Raw genomic sequence first — 23,746 nt, forward strand, 5'->3', positions numbered from 1 at the left:
TCTGCTCCAGTGTTCGAATTCATATTGAAAGGGTGATTGGACTAATGAAAAACAGGTATCGCATTTTGCATGGTACATTACCTATTAACTGTATAAAAACTTTGAACGATGAAGCAGCAGTACCAACAAAAGCACACATTGACAAATTGGTACGGCTGTGTGCTGCATTGACCAATCTTGGTGATGGCATTGTTTATTCTGAAAACTGAGGAACATAATGTGTAAACTGATTTCAACCCACCCACAACCCCATTTGATTACTTTTTTAAGCATTAAAGGCATATTGTCACAGACCACTGACCAATTTAATGGTCTAACAAAGTATTACCTGAACAAAATGTACTTTATTCAACCATCTTCATAACCACCATATTCCATTTATTGATGATATTTTGTGAAAAATAACTGAATTATGGCAATGGTCCATAATTCAAAAACTAAAATTGCCGAGAGGGTTGACATTGATTTCACTCCATCATGGTTCTGTTAAGGTGATGCCATAGCTAGATTTGGTTTCCAACAATTAATGTAATTTTTATTTATTATCCATTTTTAAAGAAATATACTTGTCCACAAATGTTTTCACTCATCCAAAGAAATTATTTGTTTTATTTAAGCACAAGGACCATATTTTTGATTGCTTAAAATAAAACTGCATTATTAGTATGCTATATGGTACTAGTATGTTATTATTTGTTTGTTTTATGCTCTTTACGACATGTTTTGCAAAACCAGTCTCCTTTAGGGATCCGTTTAAGTTTTACACAGTCCAAATGATACCATTGTACTTGACAAGTTGGTTCATCACAACCAATCATTAACAAATCATTAGTGGAATTACAAAAACAATACACTCGATTGTCAGGACAACTAGAAGTGGTTGCAGTTGGTACACTATTATTTTCTAAAGTCCGTGTCAGAATCTCCGGCATCACACATTTAACATGAAAGTCTCGTGTTTTTTCCAGCATTTCAGCAATGAATGAATGATTTCTTCTGACATATGATATTGCAGTAAATCTTGGGGTAAAAATCACAAAATCACAAAATGCAGTATCATGTATATACATTTGCATCTGCACCTGACTGTAATAACTATGTGTTTCTTTGAGTTTACTGGCTTCTTCGTCCATCATCAAACAACATGATTTTTCATTCATGTACTCATGGTACGTTTTTTCCCTCTGGGTGTAGGGACATTTCACCTCAACTACCCGTTGACCATGGCATGCACATGAAGCGATTGAGTCTGAACTGGCTGCTAAATAAGGGTGTTTTTTATCTATTAAAAGTCCTGCTTCATTAATAACAAAATCAGTATGAGAAGATTTCATTATTTGGGTATAACTGTCCAAAGCCTTCTTTTCGTTATCTTTGCCCCACTTGACGGGTGCCACATTCAATTCTTTAACAGTCCCGGTACACAGGGTCTTGATAAGTGATAATGCTGGCTTGTTAATATTTGTGTGTAACACCTGGTGAACTGTAGAAGACGTTATTCGCCCAATTCTTTGTTCATGCCATGTGACTGAACTGGCTTGCTTCTTTGTCACATCATAAATGTATTGAATAACATTGGGTCTTAAAAACATTTCATTTTGTATTTCAACACATTTAATACCAAGTTCCTCAACAGAAAGGGCTGCATAATCTGCGTTAAAATATGTTCTTAAATTGGGTGGAACCACAGGGTCTGGTTCAACAACATTCTTCCAATGGAATTGGTCGGAATATTCTGAGAAAGTGCTCAGAACTAACGGTTGATGGGAACACTCGTATAATTTTCCTAACAGCAATCGTTTCTCCTCGTCTGTTGGTGGTGTGATCTCCTCATGTTTTCTTTTTGACTTCTGCACTCTTTGGACTGCACTGTCCTTGTAAAATCTGATGTTTTTGATTTCCGCTGGTTGTATTTTTTTTACGAAATCCTCGTTCCATTTACAAGGGAGGTCAGTACACGTCTGTGATGTATAACCCAGTCGTACAGCAGCTTCAACTTTAAATAGCAGCGCCGCAATATGAGAACAGGATTCTCCCAAACTGTAAGAAAAAACATAAAACATGTTAATATTGTAAAACCTTAGCCATGTAACATTACAGACATACCTGTAATTATTATTCATTGGGGTAATTTACAATATTATTGGACGATTTAGTACTTACAAATCGATAACTTTGTTGGTACTGAAAATGACATCATCATGAGTTAAAAATAAAATAACAAACTCATTACCAATTATTATCAAATTTCTGTCCCTCTGGAAACAAAGTTTATTTGTCACTCACTAAAGCTTGTAACAATAAAAATTATTTTACTTGCAACATATTTATTGGGCCTTCTACTTTTGAAATATGATAGTTTATCCACATTATTATAATATATTTACTCTTGATAAAACATATATTTCAAATGTAAAAATCAACAGATATTCTCTTTATAGGTAAATCCTGAAAAATAGAGAACACATATAAACAACATGGGAAGATATTTATAGACAATGCACAAATGGAATGTTTCCATAAAAATATACATGTTTTTAAAATTGACCTGTAACACAGTTGTCTGTTATAATTTGATTATTACATAAGTTTGTACCTGTATATGTATACAAGATTGTATGTGAACTCGATATTGAATAAAATATTTTTAAAAGTATTATTTTGTCCTTGTTAACTATTATCTAGATGATATTTACATACCCTGCCATGCAGTCACAGTGGGCAACAGCCACTGCTCCATCAGTAGAGAGAGCAGCCCAAGGGTGATGTGGTTCATCATTCAGTCTTTGGGAGGGTCTCACATCAGCACGCAGTACAATGTGGATGCTGTCGGGAGGTTGATAGTTCAACACTGTTTGAACCCATCCTGATAGGAAATAATTGTGTGCTTCTAAACTTTTGTAAGCTTTCATACTCTCTCTGGTAAAAACTCCTGAAATGTTAATATAAATATACTGTACACCAATATATGAATTTAAGTACATGTATGGCAATACATTTATTATAATGTTTTTATGAGAATGTCTAATCTATATTTACCTTGTTTTGTTTTTTTCTTGGTGGAGAGTACACATATTTTTAAATATACACATGTATACATGTAGTTTTTTAAAAAGTCAATGTTTTGGACCTCCCATGTGTGTGGGTTTGTTTTGTTTGGGTTTTTTTTTTTTTTTTGGGGGAGGGGGGGGTGGCATAGGCTCCTCTGGCCCCTCTGCCCATGTGTTACTAGTACTTTTCTACCAACTTTATAGTCAGTAATAGGTCTGGTGTAAACTAACACTGAAAAAGATTAAATAGTAGGATCTATTAAATATGTACAACATATTTACCATGTATTACCATACATATTATGTTACATTTCTTATAACTTCATGTCCCTTTCAAAAGATAGTAACATTGAACTTTTAATAGACATAAAAAACTGACCGTTTTTTTTTTTATTTACACAATTTTATTGTATAATATTTAATCATGTTTTGTCTGGAAATTTCAATCACTGCTAAATTTATGTGTGTGTGTGTGTGTATATATATATATATATATATATATATATATATATATATATATATATATGATAATAATACTTGAATGTTTTTGCTTATTTGTTTTTTTTTTTTTTTTTTTAATTAGAGTTCTGAAATGTAAAGGGATCAGTGACAACAGGCATGCGCATGTATGTGTAGGGAGATTCAGGGATATTAAATTCTCCTGCTAAGGAGTCATTCCGTGCCAACTCAACCAGAGGTTCCCGGGTCACCATCTCCAAATTTGATAAAATTTCACCCATTTATACTTCCATATAAATAATGGACGCATGCAAAATTTTAGGGTCCAATTTTAATTATTTTTGAAATTATGGTTGATCAAATGCAGGGCCCTTTTTCCCATTTTTGACATTTGCGACTGTGTCATGTGATTTCGGGCACCTTTTGAATGCTAATAACTTAATTCATTATAAAGATATCAAGCTGCAATTTGCTCTATTAGCTAATTCATACCTGGAGAATCTATAATTGTACTCATTTTGTACATATCTGTCATAGTTTCTGACCTGGAGACCCCTAAAGTTTAGTTTTTTATCATCAGAAATGATATTTGTTATATTTGGGGGGACTGTTACTCCCTGATTATTTATCACAGATACAAACTGTTTTTTGATTTGAAGTATATACCTATAGATGTTTCTTTATGTGAAAGCTTATCTGAATCAAATGAAATATTAATGTGTAGTTAGGGTCCAAAGTTGAGAAAAAAGAAAAAAAATTGAAAAATATACCTGCATTTGAGCAGTTATAATTTCAAAACTACTTGGTATTTGGACTTAAAAGTTTGCATGTGTCCATCATTTATATTAATACACAAATGGGTGAAATTTCATCAAAATCGGAGATGGTCACCTGGGAAGATTTCTGGAATTTGGTTGTTTTGGCGTGGAATGACCCTAAGTCTATTATTATCATTATATTATTATTATTATTATTTCACTTCATTTTTAATATATCAAGCTGCCAATATAGAGTCCCTCCTGCAACAATTTTCTGCACCGACACTTGGGCAACTGGATTATTATAAACATAATATAACTAAATGAAATATATCTTATAATCTGCTAGGATAACAGTAGAAATTGCAGATTATACATATATACCTTATTATATATTTCTACATGTATACTGACGGAAAGATATCAGGGAACATGTAATTTACTACTAACATAGTAATGTTTAATACAAAGTTGTAATGTGAGATTAAAAGACAGTAGTGTCAATATGACTTTTCAGTAATACTGTCAACGTCTGACACTATGGACTGAGGGTTTTGGTTTTTAGACACCATTATCTGTTACTATTTGTGTGATCCCTTATTTCATTTCAAGAGTATAATTAACCAGAAATCCAGTTTCCTGCTCCTACTTAATGGTGTGTATAAAAAAGTCTAAGTCTTATAAGTTCTTCCTGTGTTTATTTAACAGCAGTTTGAGCTGTTTAGATAAGAGCTGCTCAAAGGCAGGTTTAATTAGATAACACAGTTAGATATAAAAACAGTTGTGTACTTTTTAAAAAGCATTAGACTTGACAGGAACAACAATGTCCTCTAAGTGTGCAAAGGAGTATGTTAAGTACTTAATCACATTTGAATTTGAATTTACTGGTATCTTTGAATTGCAAATAGAGTATATGAAGTACTTAATCACATTTGAATTGGAATGCACTGGTATCTTTGAATTGCAAATAGAGTATGTGTGGTAAAGACTTGTGAGTGACATTTTCAACTATATCTTTAGAATTAATTAATTTTTATAGACTTGTCTGCCATAAAGACAGTAATACATTTACCAGTAGAAATTTGACTTACTGCTTATTCTTTTTTGTTTTAACAAGAAATAATCCTTCAAATAACGTTAGATACAGAAACACTGACCACAAAAATCCCATCATTATTTAATATTCAAGCATAAATAAACCACAAGAAGAAAAAAACATGAACAAAGACGTGGCACAAAATTACAATAAACCATTGCAAATAATTCGCCTTGATGCAACATGCAAATGTTTTATCATCATTTCTGTAATGTATGCAAACACACACACACACAAATTAATAACCAATAATGTGTGTGTGTATATATAGTTATTATATATTTTCTAGCATATCCAGTGTAATCAAAGTATGTGATATTTATCAGATCACATACTTTCAGGTCACAGCACGTTTATTGAGAGAGAGAGAGAGAGAGAGAGAGAGAGAGAGGGGGGGGGGGGGGGGGGGGGGGGGGGAGGGCTATTTTCACAAAAATGGGCAAATAACGGTAAAGAATAAAAAAAAATATATAATGTTTTTTGTGTCTTAAAACATGTCTGGAAAATATTTGAGTATTTATCGTTATTTGCCCCTTATTGTGAAAATAGCATATATATATATTTAGCAGTTCCTTTCTGAAGATATTACATTATTTTTATTATTATTTATATTATTTTTAAACATATACTGTACACTTGTTTTCTTTTATCATTTTATATATATATATATATATATATATATATATATATATATATAGTCACATTTGACAAGTTACAAATCAAATCTAATAAATACTTTTCTTCTTACTTCAAACAAAAAACTGAAATTATTTTTAATAAACATTTTTGAAGGAGGATTGGACGGACTATAAGTATTGTAAGAAGTAAAAGTGTTTTGGAAATAAAATAAAAAAATAAAAATTGTGTGCAATTTAGAAAACAATTCTGCTCTAAAATAAATAACTTGTAATAAATTCCACAGTATGAAAAAAGGCATTCCCAGTGGGAATGACAATAATGTAGGCTAATTTGTCATAGTATACAGTTTATTTTAAAAATTGTAAATAATAAAATGTTTTAAACAAAATTTATAGGGCCCATTTCTTAATATGACATGTACTAAAAGTATTATTTCTCAGCCTATTGTTTTCTAATTTGCACAAACATAATGGGTTTTTTTTTTTTTTTTTGCCAAAACAAATGCAATTAATTAATGTCACAAAATGTTGCTAGAAATAATTAATTTTAATTATGACAATACATAGTGATCTTACCTGGAGATTCTATTAAGAATGAGTATACATCGCCCCACTGTAACTCTGGCCATTCCATCGGTTGGTTTTTCCATACACCAGCCGGAAGTCTATACGGGCACATATGGCAATTAATAATTGCCAGTTTTCCATCGTATCTGCCTTTGACCTGACTTTCCAAACTATCATAGTAATCATAAGACATTCTACATACGTGTTGCACATAAGAAAATTGCAAGAGGGAATGTGCAATATTTTAAAACAAGCAAACAGTTTTACGTTTTCCCCCATGATTGCAGTAATCACTAAGGCTGCGCTTCACCGCCAAAGACCCGGATGAGACGGTAACTAGGTTGTTATGCAATGCGTGACGTCACGCCGGTTCCGAGAATAAACAGACGTGTGTTACGCCAGGTCGTTAAGCTTAACCAGGTCACTGTCACTGCCTCTATCTCATCATAGCTGCATGCATCTGCGCATACGTGTATTGATATTAAGCATATTAGAACTGGTATAATCCGGTTTAAACTGGTTTTAACCACTTCATTAACAAATGTATATAAGAGCGTATATTGTATATTTTTAAATCATTTCATTCACAGACAGCAAGCGAGACAGCGAGCATGGTGTTTATTTATTTAAATGGCAGATAAACGGCAATTTTTAAACACTGTGACTTCAGTACAAGAACTTGAAGCATGGGCTCATGACCACAACCTGGAAGAATGTCAAGAAGTCAACCTTAAACGCATTGAGTTACTATCTAAAGAACTGATTTTTAACAATGAAAATACACCACACACCATATTGCAATTCATATGGTCTTCAGAAAGTAAAACTCCCCACAGAAGACAACAAGTGGGTTCAGTTTAATAGTATTCGCAAACAGTTAAGAGTACCGTACATAATTGTTGCGGATTTTGAGTCTCTTACGCGAAAAATCAGTGGCTGTGTGAATGACCCCACTTTTTCAACCACTACAAAGTATCAAAAGCATGAACCATCTGGCTTCTGTTGTAAAGTTGTTAGCTCTGATCCTTCGTATTACAAACCTGCTGTTGTATACAGGGGCCCAAATGTTATTAATAATTTCATTGATCATCTATTAGAAGAAAGTAAGAATATTGGAGAAATGTTAAAAATTGTGGAACCAATGAAATTGACAGTAGAGGATGAGAGAACATTTAGAACCGCTAGTACATGTCATATTTGTCAAGGAAAGCTAGGGTCAGACCGAGTTCGCGACCATGATCATTTGACTGGAGTTTATAGGGGTCCTGCACACAATAAATGCAATTTACAGTATCAGTTTAGGAGGAATAAGGGGAAACAGAGCAATCTTAACGAGTTCTTTATTCCTGTTGTTTTTCACAACCTTAAAGGTTATGATAGCCACCTGATCATGAGGTATTTGGATAAATCTGTTAAACAAAAACTACACTGTCTAGCCAACAACATGGAAAAATACATATCATTCTCTGTTGGCAGTTTGCGGTTCATAGACTCACTTCAGTTTTTGAACGCATCGCTTGAGACACTGGTTACTAATTTGAAAGCAGACGGTAGTGATAAATTCACTCAACTCACAAAAGAATTTTCAGATGAACAGAAAATCAGCTTACTTCTAAGAAAAGGGGTATACCCTTATGACTTTATGGATGACGAGTCTAAATTTAACATGTCTCAGCTCCCTGCTCAAGCTGAGTTTTATAATAGTCTAACTGATAGTGATATCTCGGACGAGGATTATGAGCATGCTCATCAGGTGTGGACAACGTTTGACTTGAAAACCATGGGAGAGTACCACGATTTGTACATGAAAACAGATGTTCTTCTCTTGGTAGATGTATTTGAAAATTTTAGAAACATGTGCTTAGATTATTATGATTTGGATAGTGCTCATTATTTCACTTTACCCGGTGTAGGGTGGGATGCCATGCTCAAGATGGGAGGTGTGGAACTTGAACTTCTCACAGATTTAGACATGCATCTTATGATAGAGCATGGTCTACGAGGTGGAATTTCAATGATATCAAAAAAGTTTTCCAAAGCTATCAATCCTTATCTTGAAACATTTAATGAAAATTAACCCTCCACCTATCTTATGTATTTGGATGCTAATAACCTGTATGGACATAGCATGTCCCAATACCTCCCTGAAAGAGATTTCGAGTGGGTTAAAGACTTGGACAGTCTTGACATTATGACTGTAACAGAGAATTCAAACACGGGGTATATTTTGGAGGTGGATCTTGAATACCCCACAGAATTACATGACTGTCACAGTGACTACCCTCTGGCCCCTGAATCTATGCTAGTCACTGATGCTATGCTTTCTCCTCACTCACAGCAGCTGAGAGATAAACTTTGTCTTACAGGTCGGCCTGTACGAAAACTAGTTCCAAACCTCAATGATAAAGAGAAATATGTACTACATTACAGAAACTTACAATTCTATCTCAGACAGGGAATAAGGTTGACAAAGATCCATAGAGCGATTCAGTTTAGACAGTCTCCATGGTTAAAGACCTATATCGATTTCAACACGGAAAAAAGAAAGCAGTCTAAAAATTAAACTGAAAAAGCTTTTTTTAAGTTGATGAACAACTCCTGTTTTGGTCGAAGCATGATGAATGTAAGAAAACATGTGAATGTGGAGCTGGTAAATTCAAAGAAACGTTTAAACAAACTCTGTGCTAAACCCACATTTGAAGGTTTTAAAATATTTAACCCTGATTTGGCTGCAGTTCATCTTAGGAAAGTCACTATCGTTCTTAATCAGCCTATCTATGCCGGATTTTCAATTCTAGACATGTCTAAAATTGTTATGTATGAATTTCACTATAATTTCATGAGAGCAAAGTATGGTAATAAAGTCCAGCTTTTATTCACGGATACAGATTCACTGTGTTATGAGGTAGAAACAGAAGATATCTATTCTGATTTTCAGAAACATGTCAACTTGTTTGACACAAGTAACTATAATCTCTCTCACCCTCTCTTCTCTACTGTAAATGCCAAAGTGTTAGGTAAAATGAAGGATGAGCTTGGGGGATCTGTCATGGAAGAGTTTGTAGGTCTTAGACCGAAAATGTATTCGGTTTTGTATGAGGGGAAAGAGAAAAAAATAGCTAAAGGTGTTAGTAAAACTGTGATAAAAAAAGGTCCTGAAGCATACTATGTATAAGAAATGTTTGTTTGAACATTCCCAACTGAGACATAGCATGACTAATATTCAGAGTGTGAATCATCATCAGCTGTACAGTGTAGCTACTAACAAGATAAGTTTATCTCCCTACGATGACAAACGCTATGTCCTTGAAGATGGAATCCATACTCTAGCCCATGGACACTACCGTACACATCCTGGAATCATTGATTAGGCTATAAACCACATGTGCATAATATTGTCTATTGTAAATGAGAACCACTTCATACCTTATAATGATTTTCATGTATGTATATATGTTAACCTTTTTATATGGTGCCCTCTTAATAAAACAGATTTAGTTTTTTTTGTAATAAACTTCACTTGTTTAATGCTTTTTTTTGTTTTTGTTTTATTTAACTTAATACAATAAATAAATAACAAGAGAAATGCTTGATTACTACAATGTATTTTATTTCTCTCAACATACATATATTATGATACGTGTCAAGGATAAAGGGAAACTCTTGACTGTATCTTACATGTACATATACACAAAACTATTAAGTATCTGTATCATTTTCATTTTCTTCTTCTTGATCATTGACTAAGTCCTCAGCTTCAGAAAAATCTATCTGGGACAGTATATCTTTGACATTGGGTTTCATCCACAATTCAATCTTGGTAGAGATTACATCTGGGTCCGTCTCAGGGTCCATATTCTTCACTTTAGACAGTATGGTTTTGAACAAGGGTGCTTCACTGAAATAAGTCACAAACTGTAGGGCTCGAACCATTCTGTCAATGAAAGTTTTTTCCCAACATTTTTGTAACTTCCTTTCAATCCATCTTTCAGACTTCCCTTGATCTTCATAAGTTTCTTTCTTTGCCTGAATGCTTTCTTTACAAGTTTTCAAGGTCAACTTCCACATCTCTGTCAGACCAGCAGCTTCCCATTCTTTGTAATCCAATTTGGAATCTTTTACATCGGTATTGATGGGTTCTTCATCCAGTTTGGCTCGTTTCCTTAAAGGTTGACCCCCATTTTCGGGACACCAGGTTCGTACATGACGTTGAAGATCATGGTTGTTCTCAAACAAAATACCGCATTCGTCACAGGAAGGCATGTTGACAACTGTATCAATATCCTCAGTATCACTATAATTAAATTCACTGTTAACTTCAGAAGTTTCTCTCACGTCGTTTAAGTTGTTGTGTTTGATGTTCACAGGAGGACTGTTACTATTCAACTGAGGTGACTCTCGAATTGATGGTTCTTTTATAGGTTGTTGAGAAACACTGTCACTAGTAGTTATAACATTAGGTTTAAGTCTCTCATTCTCAGAGGTAGAAGGTCGTAAATCAATAGTCAGATTACCATAAGGTTGTTGAACAGCTGCTTCATACACAGACATAAAACGATCAGTATTGTTGAGAAAAATTCTTCTTGCAAACAAGTTCACTTGTTGCCTGTCCACGGGTGAATTGAACAGAGTCACAAAATGTGAATTCAGAGCAATGCCACGTGACTCTTTGCCTCTCGGAAACAAATTTTGTAACAGTAAAAAATTAATGACATTCTTGTGATGTGAAGTACGAGTAAAAAGTTGAGAAATATGTTTATCATCCTTGGCCTCGGTCATGTGATCATCCAGAATTAAAACATTATTGTTGTGTGCATCAAAGTAGTTGTTGTCCTGCAGGTTGTAAGGGATACCTTTCACAAACTGAATTTGAGGCATGGTCTCACGAATAGTATCATAAAGGGGTTGCCACTCGTTGTAACACCATACAATGTTGTTAGGTGTTGGCTTGATGAGTCCTTTCCGAAGTATATGATACATAAACATTGTTTTCCCACATCCACTAGGGCCCACGAAAATGACATTGGAAGGTATAGTAAAATAAAACGGTTCTTCATCTGGTACCTGCTGAGCTTGCATTCCTTGTGGTGGTGGTGGTGGTGGTGGTGGTGGTGATGATGGTGGTGGTGGTGGTGGTGGTGGTGGTGATGATGATGGTGGTGGTGGTGGTGATGATGGTGGTGGTGGTGGTGATGGTGGTGGTGGTGGTGGTGGTGATGATGATGGTGGTGGTGGTGGTGGTGGTGGTGATGATGGTGGTGGTGGTGCTGATGGTGGTGAATGACTGGTCTGTCTATGTCTGAGCATGGCATCCCTCCTCGAAAACATTTTCTGACAATCTGGATACGATGTTGATCCCATGATGTTCAGGTATAAACTAACTCAAATACAACACTCGCTATTATTTATACCAACTGGAGACTTGCTTCTGGAATCCAGCTGTTAAACTTCTTAGGATAGCCCATCCACTTAACAAACACCTGTTTCTCACCTCTCCTCTTTCTTCTCTTAAGCACTTTCTCCACCTTCCAAATGTTATTGTCCGTTTTGAAGACTTGCTGTAACTCATTTTCGTAGAAGCTACCTTCAATGGGGTCATCTGCATAATCTTTCAGTTGATATATAGGAAATCCATCTCTGTAGTATCTTCTCTTAATTATAAATATTTCTTCAGTCCATTTTTCTTGATAATCTCTTTGAAAGGTGTATTTCAAATGAGAAATTCTCACTTGATCCCCAACCTTAAATTTGAAAGGTTTCCTTTTAGTTTTAGACTTTGTTTTCAAAAGATCGATGTACTGCTCTTTCCACACCATAGCTTCATTTTGCTCGTCGATGTCTGAAGGTGATCGCTGATTTAATGACCTGTGTGGTCTATGATTGTAACCATCTACTAGATCTTGTAGAATATCCAGGTAGTGATAAGTCTGTTTATATGTAAAATATCTGTACATAGCAACCTTCAGAGTCCGGATCACTCTCTCAACATATGATGCTTTGGTCTCATTCTGAGTGACATAGAATGTTATATCTTTGTCTTTCAAATATGATTTCACTTTTTTATTATTGAATTCACGGCCTTTATCTGATCTAATAATCCCTGGTAAAGGTGCAGTGGCAAATATTTTCTTCAGTGCTTTAATGACAGATTCTGGTTGTTTGTTTTTCATGGGTTCAACCCATAGATATCTTGTAAAAACATTGATAGATATCAACAGGAATTTTACACCGTCATTATCCAATTCAATATTAGAAACGTCTGCTAAATCAACATCCCATCGTGCATTCAGTCCACTCGCCACGAGCCTGTTTCTTTTGAATTTGTAGCGCAACGATCGCTGAAGCGAGTAGGCGTCTTGCGAAGCAAGCCACTGTTTGATAAGGTGTAAGCTAATATCAAATTTCCCTTCCTTTTTTACAATACGATACAGTTTATTTACTCCCGAAAAGGAAGCTGGGTGTTTTGGATTAAAATAAATATTCAACAAATATTCTGTCCACCCTTCTCTAGGCATGATTATAGATTAATGAGATAAAAATAAATTGTTGGTAATATTTATATCGAATGTAAACAGTTGCCTACAATACAATGTTTTCATAATATTTGCAACACTCTTAAATGAATGTATAGAAAAGCGGACTGCACACGTCTGAATGTGACCTTATTATCTGTGAAGCCATTGTCAATGTTAATACAATAAGCAGGGTATGAGCACTCGTGACTCGGTTCGGCCCGTAGCGTTAGTTTACTACAGCGTGACCCGAATAGACCCAGCCATGCAGTCGGGGTGTTGCGTACTTTATTTATAGAATAATTGGACACTGCACCACACCATGCACTGAAATAACACTTGTACTAATTATTCAAGAAGTCAATGACAAACAATATTAATACAATACGCAGGTGCAAGCACCTGTCATTCGATTTAAAAGGGTATCGTGTATTTACTATAGAGTGTTCTGACCTAGTCAGTATGGGTGACGCGCGCACTTTATTTATAGAACAATAGGATATTGCACCACAACGTGCACTGCTGTGACCCCGTTTCTAAAAATAGATGGCGGCAGGCGGCAGTGATGTTGAACCGGCAAAGTATTATCACCACGCATATCTTAAAGTATATATTACAATTGTGTAATGTTGATTGGATGACAGTGAATTGGACTAACCGGGCACACTATATTCATGACCATCATGAAGGATAATACCGGCCTCGGTGGTGTCGTGGTTAAGGCTGCACTATACCAATTAATTTCTGGCTGGGTCGAAGTTCGAGGTGCACCGTTTTGATAGAGAAGTTAACACCACAAGTCCTGTGATTGGTTATAAATGTGAGTGTTGGTTGTAAAAAAACATTGGTTTCATCTGGGCTAAAAATGTATGCAATTTTATTTGATGTAGTACCACCGTGTCAAGTAGCCTTGTGCTTGGAACATGTATGGGGTACCTGTAAAAAAAAGTACTCAAATTTTGTGCGAAACTAGGGGTGTTGTAGAAACATCTGGTTATACCGAAAATGAGCCATGAAAGGTACCATTTTCTGCAGTTAATACTTTGAGGTAGGGGTTGTAGTACTGATATTTATGGGTCATAGTTTGGTTGATATATTGCATATAGTGTTTTTAAACACAAACGTTAACATGGTCGCCTATGGGATTTGAATTGGTATAGTCCAGCCTTAAGTCATCGGACATAAGGCTGGTAGGTACAGGGTTAGCAGCCCGGTACCGGCTCCCACTCAGAGCGAATTTTTACGACTCAATGTGTAGGTGTAAGACCACTACATCACCTCCTCTCTCATTAACCACTGACAACTAACCCACTGTCCTGGACAGACAGTCCAGATAGATGAGGTGTGTACCCAGGACACAGCGTGCTTGAACCTTAATAGCATATAAACACGAAAACAATTTGAAATGAAATGAAGAATAATATGAGTGACTTTCTCTTTTTTGGATTGAATCAGTCCGATCGACTGTTGGTAAAGAAACCGGTCTAGTGTCTTTGTAGCCTACCGGTAATACGGGCACCATGATTACCAGTGACTATAACGTTTCATATGGAAAACGCTGTTCAAACACTGTGTTACCTAGTTATGATATTGTAACGGAAACTTTCGTCTACGTCTCAGAAGACCGTGTTGATGTCAGCGCTACGTTATCCTATCTATGTCAGCGCTACGTTATCCTATCTATGTGTTACCGAGTTAGCAATGCACAATACAAATAAACAAAACCATAAGCGTACAAGATAGGGGGCGGGGCAACTGCGCCACTAGTAATCGAGCAAAACCTCAAACTGATAAAAAAAAATTATACAGATATTCGGGCAAAATGTGCTAACCTGAGACCTTTTCACCATGTATTTCCATCATTCTACCCTCAAAATTAGTTGTAAGCCATGTAAAAATGCGCAGTGACTCGTTTGCAACCCTGTATAGCTGTTTGGTAGTAATGCAAATATGAATAAATGTTGCTATCCAGATTCGGGCATTTTCGTTTAATTCGGGCAAAAACCAGCCTGTTCCCCTACAACTATGGGAGCGCGTACGCCTATGTCCTGCATTGCCATGGAGGCAATATATATAACAAAAATATACAGTTGGGTTTTGCGCTGTCTCATACATCGGACTAAAACGTATACAGATAAACTTACACACAGACACGTGCACAGGCATATAAACACACGCATGCACGCATGCACGCACACAGCAGCAAGTATTGGAAGAGAGTTAAAAATGTTAGCTTATTTTCTAAACCAGATATTAAAGGGAATATCCTGAGTTTTTAGCTCTAGACAGACTTCCGTTTGTTCGCCCTAACAAAATAAATTTTCAAAAACACACACACACACACACACACAAAGAAACACTACTGTCATACGTTAACATATTTTAAATAAAAGCTGTTTACGGATAAATAAATGTGGAAGTTCATATTTCATTTGGCCGTAGCCCATTGGTACAGCACTCGCGTGGTGCGCTATCGATCTAGGACCGATCCCAGACGGTGGGCCCATTCAGTTACAATTAGTGTAATAAAGGCCGTGGTATGTACTGTTCTGTCTATGGGATAGTGCATAAAAATGGCCGACGCTGCTAATCGAAAAAAGAAAACAAACAAACACAAGATAAAAAACCCAAACAAACAAAAAACAACAACAAACAAACAAAACAAACAAAACCCCACAAAAAGAACCCAACAAACAAAAACCGTAGCTCATGGAGTGGCGACAATGGATGTCCTTTTTTATTATATGTTTGGTCTTATAACCACGTGTCTCAACGCCAAATTAAATTTAAAGTTTGCTTTGCTTTAGCGACATTGATTAATTATTTGGTTCAAACATTTGGTATATTTGAGGAACTCTTTAAAGGAAACCTGCTTCACTTTCCCGTTAACAATAAGGGATCTTTTTATATGCACCTTCCCACAAACATGACATCACATACCATGTCCATAGATATACCAGTTGCGGGGCACGAGAGACGTCAATGGGTGGTCTGCCGAGGAGGTTCGATCCTATCCGACACAATGATAAATACAGCCATAAATAGAAATATGTTGAGTAAATTGTGATACGTATTCATGATCTACAAAAATGTGCAATCTCTACACGATTCGTCATCTTAGCTTGGGTGATAAATCGTGTAGCAAAGACTAATCGTATTGGGGTGACAAGTTGTCTTTTATGTGAAATAGATTTTAAAAACAAAATCTCTCTCTCTCTCTCTCTCTCTCTCTCTCTCTCTCTCTCTCTCTCTCTCTCTCACACACACACACACACACACACACACAACAATTTTTAAAATCTCACACCAAATTTTAAAAAAGCAGAAAAAGAAGGGGAAAAAGAGGAATAAGTAGGAATTAACCAAATTAATGCATCAACAACTAATAGATACACGTAATGAATAAAAAAAACCCACCAAGTGGTATAAAATAGGTTTATTAATCGTATTAATACATTAAATACATCACAGACTATTTAAACACTGGACACAAAACAGGCCAACGGCACGTAGTTTACCAACACTTGTGTAGTTCTTGTTAGATTTTATACACAACAATAATTCTGAAGGAAGAACTGTTGTCATGTTAGTATTATATAACAGTACAAAATGATTAAACACGTGGACATATTCCACTTCGCAATCACTGGACGACATACATATATCTTCGCAAGCCAAGGCATCTATAGTATGCTGCATTTATCAGTGGCGGAACCAGAAAATCCATTTAGGGGTGCCCCAGTGACATGAGACGGAATGCCAATGGAACATTGGGGGAGGTTTGGAGGGGATCGTAAAAATATGAAAATTAATATATAATTATAACTGTCGCAAAATTTAGAGGGGGGCGGGCCCCTGGCTCCCCCTAGATCCACCTCGATCCACCTCTGTTTATGGTACCTTGGCTTGCTAAGATGACATACATGTGACTCCAACAACATAACTTGTCTGATCACACTAAAAAATTCGTTACGAGAGAATCATATAATGGTTTATATGTTGATAATTAGATCTAGTATTTCATTTTAAAGCACATACTTTTATACATAATAATAATAATCATAATATTGTTAATCTATCGTTTATTTCCACGATTTGAATAATTGAAATAGATTTAATCTAAGACCACCCCGTAACACATTTCTCGTACGGAAATGAAAACATACACAAATACCAGTAGGCCTAGTTCAGGTATACTCAAGAACAGATCAAAGCGAAATAACTCTTTTTCTACACTTGCGTAATTTCTAGTTTTCAATATTAAATAAAATGTACTCTTCAGCTAGCTAATCCACAAGGTAGTAATTTTCAGTGATGTAATGATATAAATTAAATACCGTAATATAAAAACAACCCCATACAATGATTCAGTGGCGGGCGTCGACTTAGTTTTGAGATCAAACATTTAATGAAGTGACTTTTATTTTGAGCACCATTATTATTATTATTATTTTTATTTTTATTTTTAAAAATAAATATAAAACTTGTCAAAATATTGGAGGCCAAAGGTCATGCCCCCCCCCCCCCCCCCCCCCAGAAGATACATTTTTAAAAATCGCCAAGAGCGGGGTTCGACCCCCAAAACCCTCCCTATGCACAAGTGCATGACATAAGTAAAATAAATATCTAAATAGTAAAGTTCGTTTTGGATTTAATTTAAAATTTAATTATTATCTATTAGTATTCTCTTTGGTGCTAATAAGCTGTTTGTTTTGTTTTGTTTGCGTGTTTGTGCGTTCCTTTTGCTTTCGTTTAAAATTAAAAATTAAAAATTGCACAGCCTTTCTACTTTCACAATTTCCGGTTTGGACACATTTGCCGGCGAATTTTGATGGTGTGCCCACGGCAGACATGCTTGAACCTTCAGTAGATAAAATCTGGTATCAAACGGGTTGATTAATTGATTTGATTCAATATCTCGAGGAATATATCACAGGTTACAAATCACAGTCAAAATGGAATTAATTGGTTTTAAGGCTGTATGGTTTCTTTTTCAATGTAATCACAGATGTCACACAATGTATGAATTTGTCACCAGTAAAGGCTCATATAGACTGGATGCGGCGCGTGCGTGCAGTCTGGCTTAAAACTAAATCGAAATACATTAATTTCAATGCGTCTAGACTGGATGTGTGCGATGCGTGCGTCTGCAAAACGCATGCGGCCAGTCGCAATGAAATAATCCACAGCCTTTGGTATACCATTGATATGCCCAAAACGCAACAGTTGAACAACACGCACGATCGGCTTCCACTCTATAAAATAAGTCTTAACCAGGTCAGGGCATTAGCTTTAACGTGCACATTTTGAACAAGCTGTTGTAGCGCACGCCTGTCATGGACACAGGTGTCGGCCTGGACCGGTTCCTCCGTCCAGGACAGGAAAAGGGTTTGGGGTGGGTTGGAGGAGGGGACCGCCCGCGCTGGCAAATGCAAGAGAACACCAGCAGCCCGACCGAGCCTTAACCCACATTAATTCTGTTTAATACCTGTACGAGTAAGGGAAGTAAGAACGGGGAAGGGAGGAGTGGTTAGATGTATTAGCGCTGGTGAACGTAGGCTTTTGCCTGGTTCGTTGATCGAGGCTTCTGAAAGTTCGATCAAATTTGAAGTCCATTTCGTCTTCGAAACTGATGTCGTGCTCCACTGGTCCCGGGTAGCCGTACAGCGAGGAGTGTGGCGCGTATCTGTGCACGGGCCGGAAGTTGGAGATATCCTGGGTGGCCAGTTTGGTTCTGGCCGCCGACAACACGTCGTGGGCGGCCTTGACAGCGTCTGCCGAAGTCGGGCTGATTTTGGCGGGACTCTCGGAAAAACCTGGGCGGAACATAAATAAAATACAATTAAAAAGTTAAAAGTTTATTTTGTTAAACGACACCACTAGAGCACATTTATTTACTAATTGGATGTCAAACATTTATTAATTTTGGCATAGTCTTAGAGAAAAGCCGCTACATTTCCCCATTAATAGCAAGGAATCTTTTATGTGCACTATTCCACAGACAGGATAGCACATACCACAGACTTTGATGTACCATTCATAAATAAAGCTTTTCTTTATAATGTTAACGATGATATACAGCCCATTGTTAAAGCGCTCACTTGATGCGTGGTCGGTCTAGGATCGATCCCCGTCGGTAGGCCCATTGGAATATTTCTCGTTGCAGTCAGTACACCACGAGTGATTATATTACACACCGTGGTATGTGGTATCCTATCTGTGGGATGGTGCATATTAAAAATACATTGCTACTAATGAAAAAATCTGTTGGGTTTCCTCTTTAAGACAACGATGAATAAATTAATGTGCTCTAGCGATGTTGGAAATCAGTTGGAATTCCATCATCGATTAATTATCGGTTATAATAGGTTTGAACCATTCGATCTACTTTCGATTATATGCAATCAAAATAGATTAACTTAAGAAGTTTGTTTTGTTTAACGACACCACTATAGCACATTGCTTAATCGATCATCGGCTATTGGATGTCAAACATTTGGTAATTCTGACTTGTAGTCATCAGAGGAAACCCGCTACATCTTTCCTAATGCAGCAAGGGATCTTTTATATGCACTTTCCTCACAGACAGGATAGCACTGGCTGGAACGAGAAATAGACCAATGGACCCACCGACGGGGATCGATCCCACACCGACCGCGCATCAAGCGAGCGCTTTACCACTGGGCTACGTCCCGCCCCTAACTTAAGAAAGATTTGAATTATCAGGATCATGCACCTATTGTTGTGTTCACTGAGATAGACATTGTAAGGAGGGGTGGGGGTGGGGGGTGGGGGGTAATGGTCATACAGTGGCATAAACAACAGACGGTAAAATAAACTTGGCTTCTAAATGTTCACCGCTTGGCACCTTAAACCACACTAGTGTGTTCCAAACTGTGATCTAGATGTCAAAAATAGCATTTTAAAATTCGTTTATGTTAACGCTAGCATATTCAAACACATACCCGAATCCGAATGGTTCTTTACATTAGTGAGTTCATTTTCAGATGGCGACAGTTCGGCTTTTGACCTGTGATACTTCTGCAGTTCCTCTTCTTGCATTTGAGCGATATACTTAACCGAATCCAGTTCCGATTTTAGTCTGGAGCAGAGGCTGAGGGCTCCTCTAGCAACACATGAAGGAGGCACCAGTTGCGAATCGCACGCCCTCTTTAGGCCTTCTTCTGTCATCAAACCGAAGTTTACGATATCCAGTAATTCTTGTCGCTGGTCAGAACTGATTTTGTCCTTTTCTGAAAAGATAATTTTAAAAGTTGATAGCGTGCTAGAACTAGCTCTTGCTTTCGCCAAATTCGCCAATTGTGAATTTTAAAAGTAATTGGCGAATTTTATTTTAAGTTCGTGAAATAATTTTGCTACATTTTATTAAAAACAACAACAACTAGGTTTCTGCCATTTTTGAAGTTTAATAGATAATTTGGCGAAACTTTGTGTTCACCCAGAGTAGAAGCATAGTGATATGCTAATAGTGACATTGTGGATTAACCTACCTAACCGGATAGATATAACGGATCTCTCCCCTACACCCCATTTATTTAATATGTGCATTAAATGCAAAACACAACTCTTCTGATACATGTGTTTGCCCGAGTCGATATTATTTGCTTTTTATAAACAGTTTTATTGAAAATCGATTCACGTATTTTGTAGTAGTCGTTCAATTTTGAAAACAATGAATGTTCTTCTATAATTCGTCCGAGCCTTCATGAACAATGTTTTTTTGTAAATAAATTCAGTTTGATTTGACGTAAGAAGAAAAGTAATGTGTTTTTGAAAAAAACAAAACAACAACAACAAAAACCCCAACGAAAACAACAAAACAAAATAAAACAACAAAACAAAACAAAACAAAAAAACCCCACTATTTTTGTGCTCTATTTAGAAAACAATAGCCTCAGAAATAAGTAACTTGTAGTACAAATACCATAGTAAGAAAACAGCGTTCCCTGTGGGAAGGATTATAGTGTAGTAGTAGTAATACTAGTGTTCTCGCTGCTCCATTTAAGCGGGGCGCCCCGCCCCGCTATTCCATTTTGCCGCCCTCCTTTCACGTTCCCCGCCCTCCTTTATTTTTTAGCGCCCCTCTTTATTTTCCAGCACCTATCTCTGTTATTTCCAAATGCACTTTTTTTTCACACAAAAAACAACGATCAGTCTGCACACTGTGACACTGGACATCAAAGGAAACAAGCCGCGTTGTGTACGAAAAAGCAATTGACAAAACATTTACGACAGTTACCGTAACGTAATTTAACAGTATTTTTAACAGCCTCTGTTTTGTCTAATATCTGTATCCATTTGTGTGGTGTGGGTGTTTGTATTATACAAACACTTCCTATAGATAATAACACAACGTTAAACTGCCAAAATTAATAATCATCCAATTCACATGTACACATTCGCTTGTAAAAACGATAAAAAGCTCTACAGAGATGATGTACAACTATTAACTTTTACCTTGTACTTAATACACTCACCTGATTTGAGGATGTATTCTAAAGCGTCGTATATCTTATCATGGTTAGTCCTACAGTCAGACGGCGCTGCTGATGCCAGAAGCTTGAATGTTTCAGCCGTGAGGACGCCTTTTCGCGCCATTTCCGACATGTACGTGTCTACGAGCTTGGCAGCCTTTTCTGCATTCACCCCGTCTTGTCCCGACGATTCTGCGACGATGTCGTGAAGAACTGAGGGCGAGATGATGCACAGGTCCTCCGGAGACAGAGTGTTTAACATCTCGCTTGCAATCTTCACAAGAAAGCGCCGGCACGTGCAGCCCCGCGCTGTGGCCACGCGCAGGACCTTCGTCAGCCATTCCGTGGTCATGAAGGCACCCGAGTATGCTTCTTCTGGCAGGGCCATCAATACAGCGTCCAGGATCTTTCCATGGTCTTCTCTTCTGAAATCTTTCAAAGCCGGGTCTGTGCTCCTAGTTACTGGTGAACCAATTAAAGATGAGTTTTTAGACACATTTGTCTTATCAGCGTCTTTATCATCGGTTGTCACTGGATGGACGTCGCTTGGCTTCACTAGTCCTTGTTCTGGCCTTATCTTCGTATCTTCCGTGTCTGCACGTTCCAGGACAGACGACACATATTTTACCGCCATCTCTGCTAATTCGGACAATTTTACGCCCTTATCACGCCCCAGCGTTAGAATATTAACGAACCAGACACTTGGAAGCGAACACAGATTTCTCAGTGCCAAGTCATCTGCTTGTGTTTCAGCCTGTGGCATTCTGAACGTGGGACTAAATTTAGTTGGTATCTTCAACCAGCAGTCCACCAAGGCTTCGACGCAGTTGGTTACAATGCCTGCTTTCTCTGCCAGCTTCTCGACAGTGCTGCAGTACAACAACAGCGTTATTACTCCGGCAGTTGATCTGCTCATCTTGGCAGATGTAATCGTGTCGTGGAGGAATTTTTCGGATATTTCCGCCAAACTGTCGAGTCCGTTCATTCGGAGGTACTCGGCCGCACATCGAATATATACAACGTTGTTCTTCGTGAAGTCAACGGGCATGTTATAACAGAAATCGGCGACGCTACTAAATATCTGCGGGCCTCCGGGGAATCCTTCCAAGTCAATGTTCGTGTCTGTAGATCCTGTTCGCGCCAAGCTGCAGAAAAAGTCAGACTTGGCAAACAGTGGGAACTTATGTAATTTGAACTCGGCGCCATCGACAACCACAGTAATGTCGGACAGATCGCCAGATTGACGGAATTTTGAAAAATCCATTTTTGTACAATTAAAAACGCTATTTTGTTTTAATTATTGAGAATATAAACACACAGCGTTCCTCCGTACATGGAGACTTCGTGTTTTATGATAAATTCAGAGTTCAATGAATCGAATTCGCCACAGCCACGTTTATAAATCTGTATCCTTTCCTGTTGTACTAACACCAAACGTCAGCTTCAGGTATCGCATTATGTCACCCAGATTCGATTATACGTACAGACGTTTAGAATATTATTACTGTGATTGATTCACACAGTCCGTAGACAGCACAAACTCATAAATTATTTAGCTTTGTTGTCACCAAAGCAAAGCAACTATGTGATTACCACCTTGCTCAATGCAAGTTCTAACAAAACCACACTGCCGCGAAAAAAACATAGCCTGATTTTTTCTGTGCAATAATCTAACGTCGCTAACTCCTTTATCAATATCTAGGTTACAGTCTTTGAAGTCTAGTGTTATATAGGTAAACTGTCTGGGCGATTTGCCGGGCTATGGTCGAACTGGTTTGTTTTGTCTCTTGTTGTGGGTCACAACGGGTGGCTTGAATAATAATCGATATGTTATACGTGAATATCACCAGTAGTACACGATAATGACAAATAATGGAATGGTTTAGCAAGTCTTACATGCAGTTTATAAAACAATAAAGAAAAAACCTGACATGAACTGGTCCGTAGCTAGATTAAAATAAATAGGGGCTGGAGCGGGGGGTGGGGTGGAGGGAAGTGAAAAAGAGAGACACGATTCAGTTACGGTCAACACATACATGTTATTCACCTATAATTATTTGATGGAGAAATGATAGCTGTTTTCCTTCTTCTACTTCTTTTCTTCCTTCCCTTTTTTGTTTTACCCACAATGCTTAAGGAAGCATGCACAGTTTACTCTGATTAATTTTGTC

The 23,746-nt window shown here is 37.1% G+C and overlaps 2 protein-coding genes across 2 annotated transcripts; both read right to left on the minus strand.

Annotated features, from left to right (window-relative positions):
* Positions 1–452: 452 nt before the first annotated feature.
* LOC121384798 lies at positions 453–6,942 on the minus strand. The gene is made up of 3 exons (XM_041515379.1): positions 6,578–6,942; positions 2,701–2,932; positions 453–2,040 (listed from the first exon to the last, which is right to left on the minus strand). Exons 1-3 carry the CDS (start codon positions 6,759–6,761, stop codon positions 690–692), a joined length of 1,767 nt encoding a protein of 588 aa, XP_041371313.1. The 5' UTR covers positions 6,762–6,942; the 3' UTR covers positions 453–689.
* Positions 6,943–17,600: 10,658 nt separating this feature from the next.
* On the minus strand, positions 17,601–23,263 carry LOC121384003 (root phototropism protein 2-like). Its single transcript, XM_041514140.1, has 3 exons — positions 21,579–23,263; positions 20,046–20,333; positions 17,601–18,896 (listed from the first exon to the last, which is right to left on the minus strand). Exons 1-3 carry the CDS (start codon positions 22,837–22,839, stop codon positions 18,562–18,564), a joined length of 1,884 nt encoding a protein of 627 aa, XP_041370074.1. The 5' UTR covers positions 22,840–23,263; the 3' UTR covers positions 17,601–18,561.
* Between the last annotated feature and the right edge of the window lie 483 nt (positions 23,264–23,746).

The sequence above is a fragment of the Gigantopelta aegis genome, chromosome 10 (genome assembly GCF_016097555.1).
Source record: "Gigantopelta aegis isolate Gae_Host chromosome 10, Gae_host_genome, whole genome shotgun sequence".
NCBI classification, from domain to species: Eukaryota; Metazoa; Mollusca; class Gastropoda; order Neomphalida; family Peltospiridae; genus Gigantopelta; species Gigantopelta aegis.

What these genes read in the sequence shown, in the direction of transcription:
- LOC121384798 (XM_041515379.1), bottom strand. Translation starts at nt 6,761, where the DNA reads ATGTCTTATGATTACTATGATAGTTTGGAAAGTCAGGTCAAAGGCAGA. An exon ending in ATTCTTAATAGAATCTCCAG is followed by an intron (nt 2,933 to 6,577) that starts GTAAGATCACTA and finishes TTAACATTTCAG; the next exon opens with GAGTTTTTACCAGAGAGAGT. An exon ending in CACTGTGACTGCATGGCAGG is followed by an intron (nt 2,041 to 2,700) that starts GTATGTAAATAT and finishes TTTTTCTTACAG; the next exon opens with TTTGGGAGAATCCTGTTCTC.
- LOC121384003 (XM_041514140.1), bottom strand. Translation starts at nt 22,839, where the DNA reads ATGGATTTTTCAAAATTCCGTCAATCTGGCGATCTGTCCGACATTACT. An exon ending in AGAATACATCCTCAAATCAG is followed by an intron (nt 20,334 to 21,578) that starts GTGAGTGTATTA and finishes TTATCTTTTCAG; the next exon opens with AAAAGGACAAAATCAGTTCT. An exon ending in AAAGAACCATTCGGATTCGG is followed by an intron (nt 18,897 to 20,045) that starts GTATGTGTTTGA and finishes TGTTCCGCCCAG; the next exon opens with GTTTTTCCGAGAGTCCCGCC.